At 40.2% G+C, this 6,235-nt stretch overlaps 1 protein-coding gene across 1 annotated transcript; it reads right to left on the bottom strand.

Annotated features, from left to right (window-relative positions):
• Positions 1-4,904: 4,904 nt before the first annotated feature.
• LOC113315571 lies at positions 4,905-5,793 on the bottom strand. The gene is made up of 2 exons (XM_026563835.1): positions 5,198-5,793; positions 4,905-5,049 (listed from the first exon to the last, which is right to left on the bottom strand). The coding sequence occupies exons 1-2, from the start codon at positions 5,791-5,793 to the stop codon at positions 4,905-4,907; spliced, it is 741 nt and encodes a 246-aa protein (XP_026419620.1).
• Between the last annotated feature and the right edge of the window lie 442 nt (positions 5,794-6,235).

Below are 6,235 nucleotides of genomic sequence, written 5' to 3'. Positions count from 1 at the left end.
CTCTTCGTTGTTCTTCACTGCAGCAACATTTCCCGCCAATTTTCAAGATTTGGAATTTGAAGATGGTTGCCCCTATCCAGAGTAAGGATGTCGATAACAGGTACTTAGGGATGCCCTAGGTGTCCCTTATCCAAAGTGTGTGTGCCTTTATCAATTTCTCTTGGGTGCCTTTAGTACTTTTCTCCCACGCGCGTAAATACCGCTTTTCGAGCCAATTTCTCTGCACATGATTATTTCTCTAAAAATACCTACAAACACATAAAATACCATAATAAGTAAAAAAATGGGTACTAACATTATACAAAATCGAGATGAATATAGACACATAAATGCGTCTATCAGTCTCATTATTTTGAGTAATGCTGGAGCGGTGGTGGATGACCGCTTGGCCGCTTCGTGCAACTCTGAGAAAGTTTGAAAATGTAAATTTTCGAGTATGGTACACATGAATCATACCGTTAATATTTGATTCCGCTAACTACTGCTCCATCGCGTTCGGGTTGTGGCAGTCGAGGGATTGAATTCTGAATATCTTGGCATAGTCATTCGAGATGCTTGTTATTTTGCTGGAACATCCTGCCTAAGCCTGGAAGAGTGATATGCTCGGAAATGAAAAAATATTTCTGGTAGGAAACGTGACCATCTGGGACCGATCGGAGGTGTTGTTCGATGGGTTGTTGTTGTACCCGATGTAGTCTCTTCTAGTAGGAGATTTGGAGAATTCTTCGAGTCGCAACATTTGGTGACACTCGTATTCCTCCTAAGAATTCTAGAGATCGAGAGATATGTTATTGAGCATTACTCATTCTATTATGCGGAGAAAATATGGGATACGTGGGTCCTTCCGGTGTAGCGGATTTTTGGATCTCCTCTATGTAAGTATGTCAGCGCCGGGAAAGTGATCACACTTCTTTTCCGTAATTTTGTGGAAGTCTCTCCAAATATTCGTAATAAACTCGGATGCGGATTCTTTCCCGGTATAATGATGCGGGCATCATTATCTTCCTGAGACTGCTTTCTTGACGTGTTGGCTCCTGCAGTATATCTGAAGATGTCCTGGGCTTGATCTGCTTGAGTTGGCGTAATAGGTGAGCCCCTTAATGACGATTTCAACGAAGATGCGCCAAGCCTTCTTTGTTGTTACGTACATATGAATTCCCGGAACTACGTCGTGGTCTGGATCTACATGTTTTGCTGATGAAGAGGTAGCGGATACTCCTGACCATAAAATGGTACTGTTGGTGGAATAGAGACAGACCTTTGCTTCTGTGATCTTTGCAGGTGCCTTTCTAGGACTCCACTGGTTTTGAGATTTGTTGTCGACTATCCCTTGATACTAGAAAAAAGATTATGCTAACTTTCCCTTCATCTCTCTGGGCATGGGCCCTGGTGGCATTGACATCAGTAACAACTTTTAGGCGTCGCTTTATATAATACTTGTGTTGTTGTAGAGGTGGTTGCTCCATTCTAATTTCAAGAGAATCCATTATGCCCTTCTCAGTATTAGTCACGTCTTCTTGTATTTTTGCAAGGATTTCTGGTCCTTTCATCTGATCTGGGAGATCTGCTGGTGCTCAGCTATCCAAGGCGTTTCCAGTGGCACTGCTTGAAAGAGTATTTTGGTGAAGCTTCTTAACGAATGGAACACCAGAATTGAGATTGGTTGCTAGACCTAAATTGAGTTTTAATGATTGAATTGGTTCTAAGATCTACCATGTTTTCAAACGGTTGAAGAACTAATTTTCAGATGGTTGAAGAATCTAATTTCGTGACCGAGAGGTTGATTTTCGTCTATAGTCGCCAATTGTTAGCACCTAAAAAATTACTTCCAGGTAAAACAAATGCACCATTGTGGTACTTTATTTTTAGGTTCGAAAATCAAAATCGAACAGGACAAGCCTAAACCACGATATTAGCCGTTCCGCCCTGCTTCAGTCACGATGGAGAGAAAGATGGGTTGATCTTAGGGGAGCGAAGCAGAAAAGTTTGAAAAATTGACAATTTTATTGAATTGTGTGTGTTGGGTATTGAAAAATATGAAGAATAACAGAGCTTTTTGGGTATCCTAGCTTGTTCTGTTTTTTGGATAAGCTAAGTAACCTATTTATAATAGTTTTGAATACGCAATGCCATTCTCATAAGTTTTGGAGGTCATGGGTTATGGAGAGTTGGAGATGATGGGATAGTGTGAGATAATTTAGGGAAGTTTCTGTAAATCCCTTTTACAACTCGCCCACTATCTCTCCTAACTGTTGTAACTGTACCACTACTCTAACTTTTCACATGGAGTGTTGCCACGCCGCATGTTACCGTAGACCACCAGACCAATACCCCATGAAAAATCCCCCCATGTGACGTATGTTGATGTTTCTTAGGTATTTTTGATGAATCATAGATCTCATCTTATTCAGTCTAGATCGTAGCTGTTATTATGTTGTATGCCTTATAGACGTACTAAATTAGACTTGTTGTGAAAAAAACTTAGCCGAAGCCATCCGTGAGATTGGGGGATGCTTGTGCCGTGTTTAGGCGTACCAGGATAACTTGGTGCATTAGAAGCTAGTTAGTATGCTATAATTTAGCGTCGCATGCTAACGGCATATGAGTAGCATAGTGCGCGCGTGTTTTACACTATGACTAAAATGAAGAGAAATATTCCAGGCCATAATTTACATGTGAGATATTGGAGTGTTAAACTACTGCATGGCATTTAAATTGCCTATTTATGGAGATAAAATAGCAAGTGGTGTTGTGCCCCAAAATGGCGCGCACATCAGCGCCTGATTTTGTAAGTTGCAGTTTTATAACAATTTTTCCTTAGCCATGTTGAATAAGAGAGAGATTATCGAGCCATTACTTAGCCACGAGCTAAATAGGGTGATATACTGTCCAAAGAACTATAGTGGCGCTAAACTGGATCCATAGAAGCGTGCGACATGTTGTGGGCCCGCTATGGCGCTAGGCCGTGGCTGTCAAGGGTCAAGAATAGCGCGCGGACCATGTCGTGTCTTTGGCCATGTTGCCGAGGCCGAAAACAGCACGTGAGGTCTTTCCATGGCCGAGAGTGGCGCGCGGGACCACGCTGTGACCTTGGCCATATTGCCAAGGACGGTGATGGCGCGCGAGACCGCGTCGTGGCCTTGGCCATAGCTGCAGAGAATAGCGCGCGAGACCCTGACATGGCCTTGGACACATTGCGAAGGCCGAGAATAGCGCACGGGACCACGCCAGGGCTTTGGCTATAGCTGCCAAGTTCGGTAATCGCTCGTGGGATCATGTCGTGGCCTTGCCCATAGATGCCAAGGCCGAGAATAGCGTGTGTGATCATGTCGTGGCCTTGGCCATAGCTGTCAAGGTCGAGATTGACGCGCAATGATAGGTCGCAATGATAGGGCGCGATGTTGCGTGCAATGATGACGCGTAATGATGGTGCGCGCGCTATGCAATGATAATGGTTTATGACGTGGTAGTGGCTATGGCGTGGTAGTAGTTATGCCATAATTTGGGTCATATTTTGCCAAGTTGTATTTAGCTATGCCATGGATTTGGACTACTGCTTTGGGATGATTCCAACTAGGTCATTAATCCATTCTTCTCTTAGTTGAAGCGTTATGAGCTATGACAGTTGTATTGTGGTCTTGGCTATGTCTAGCCAAGATGTTATGGGGTATGCGGTATATGTTATGGGATTGGCTGTGCTTAGCCATTGTGTTGCAATGATTAGGCCATCGATTATGATTTGATCATCATATGGATATGATCTAGGACTTGAGTCTATGGAAATATGCCAAGCCTAGATTTGAATTTTAATATTATTCCAGTAAAAAATATGAATACGATAGCACCGTTATAGTATGTTCAAGGAACTCGTCCGTGGGAGTTTGCGTCTTGAGACGATACTGATATGACTATGTATTAAATATCATACTTTCAGTAGAATGTTTACTTTCAATAGGCAGAGACTATCCGAAGGGTAGTCGTCACCAGCATCAGTGCCAACCTGAGGATATTATTGCTCTATACTAGCGGTCAATTCGTCTAAAAGCTATCTGTATGATAAAAAGGGTACAATCTATATATATATATATATATATATATATATATATATATATATATATGCATGCATGTATAATACGACGGTTAAAACTAGATGTCGGATATGCATTATTGTTTCTCTTGCGAAATAGAGGTTGTAGTACAAAATCTTAATCCTGATGCGGGCCAGGGGTTCTCATATTATACTTCTGTAGCCAGGTCAGAGAAATTTTACTATTTATGTCCTTGTCAAAAACTCACCATCAAAAATAGGTTAGATATAAAATCCGTTGAATAAAAGCCATCAGAGCAACTTTGTTCTTCCTGCCATTTTCTCTTGAAATTTTTGAAGACTCTGTTGAGGAAGCATTAGGGTAATTTTTATATTAGAAATTATGACAATTAATCTTTCTCCAACTTGGAACATCATATTTTGTCTTTGCATTTACGAAGTTATCTCTCCTCATTTTGTTCGGGCGATCATGAGAAAACTTTTTTGAATGTTAATAGGCAAACCTTGAACCATCATTATAATAATTGTTTTGCTTATATTTAGGACAATAGTGATCTGAGTTAGTACGATGAACATCATTAAGTTTAGCCAATTTTGTGGATACAAGTGCATTTATGACTTTCTCATTCCTTTTACAGAATCTGCATCCCCTTTCCAAGTGTCCTTTATATCCATAATAAACCAGTGCTTAGTAACACAAAAAACGTGATGTTTAGTGTTACCTTGTTGTGGATTCACTTGTATTGGATTTTTTTTTACTCGGTCAATAAAATTTCATTAAAAAGTAAAAAATATGTACAAAGACTAAGGCCATGCCAATCTAACTAGCCATAGTGGCCACCTAAACTAACATTTCCTATTTGAAATGATAGTAAACTTCGCCAGGCCACTTCACAACCGGAATGCACATTGGCCTACCCTCATAAAATTCATAAATATCCTCAGCCAATAAACATGCTTCTTTGTCCAAATTATATGCAGTAAAATTAGCCTCTCTATAGCTATGAACATAGCAAATATTATTATAAAAAACATATGCCATCTTCCACTTCTGAGTCAACTGCCAAGGAAATTTCCATTTTTGCATAACTTGAATAAAACTCATTGAGACTAACCATACACAACATCAAGCCAAAGATAATAGCACACACTTCATCATAAAAATTAGTCTGCCATCCAAGGCCAACACATAAAGCACCGAGTACTCTTGAGTTAGCATCTTTAAAACTAAAACTTGCACCAGCTTGGCCTGGATTACCAAGTGCAGCACCATCACAACATATCATTATCTCACCATGTTCGGGAGGAGACCAACTGATCTCAACAGGTGTGGAATTCTTGGACGATCTACGTTGTACCTTTAAATAACTCAGAATGCGCAAATTCTCAAGTTTATTAAACATATGGCCCTTGATTCTAATAGAGTTATCACGAATTATCTGATAAACTCTGCCCTTGAAACCAAGCCAATTAACTGTCGCACCTTCAAAAAAAGCTTTATTACGCAGCTTCCATAATTCCGTTGTAACTGCAAGATTTGTCACAATCCACATATCCTTAATTGTCCTGCTTTTACCTTTTACAACTTTGTAAGAAACCACAAGGTCTTCAACTAGTTGCAGATTGAAAATTCCAGTTGCCCATGCCCATATATGCCTAGTAAATCTGCACTGCCATATGATGTGGCTAAGAGTCTCATTGTCTTTCTTGCACAGGCTACACCGAGTTGGCATCTTCCTACCCATATTCTTAATCATATGATCTTCAGTGGCGCAACATTCCTTCCTACAGATCTTCCAATATTGCACGACCAAATTTGGATGCACAACAGAACGAGAAAAAAGTAAAGCTGTCGGTTGTTCTTCATGTGGTGTTCTGATGGAAACCTTTACAGACTTAATCGAGATAACACCTGTTGATGATGAGTTTTTGACAAGGGCATTTATAGCAATTCAACCCGAACCTAGCAGTACAAATATAATAAAATCCCTGACACAGCATCAGGGTTGTTGAATCCATATCAATACAATTTTGTATTCCACAAGAGAGTCAATAAAGTATATTCAATTGACAGACTCAGTAGTCCTAAATCTATTTTGAAAGTGTATATGCATGCCAAGTTTAAGGCTTTCCCCATTAGAAACCTCATTATTTCATGTACACCAATGCACATGGCATTATTCATAA

Source organism: Papaver somniferum, chromosome 10 (genome assembly GCF_003573695.1).
Source record: "Papaver somniferum cultivar HN1 chromosome 10, ASM357369v1, whole genome shotgun sequence".
Taxonomy (NCBI): Eukaryota; Viridiplantae; Streptophyta; class Magnoliopsida; order Ranunculales; family Papaveraceae; genus Papaver; species Papaver somniferum.
This window is presented reverse-complemented; position numbering and strand designations above follow the sequence as displayed.

Bases quoted from the DNA above. Each gene is read 5' to 3' on its own strand.
- LOC113315571 (XM_026563835.1), bottom strand. From the start codon at position 5,793: ATGGGTAGGAAGATGCCAACTCGGTGTAGCCTGTGCAAGAAAGACAAT. The intron at 5,050-5,197 runs GTGTGCTATTAT...CTATGTTCATAG, and splicing joins ACTAATTTTTATGATGAAGT to CTATAGAGAGGCTAATTTTA.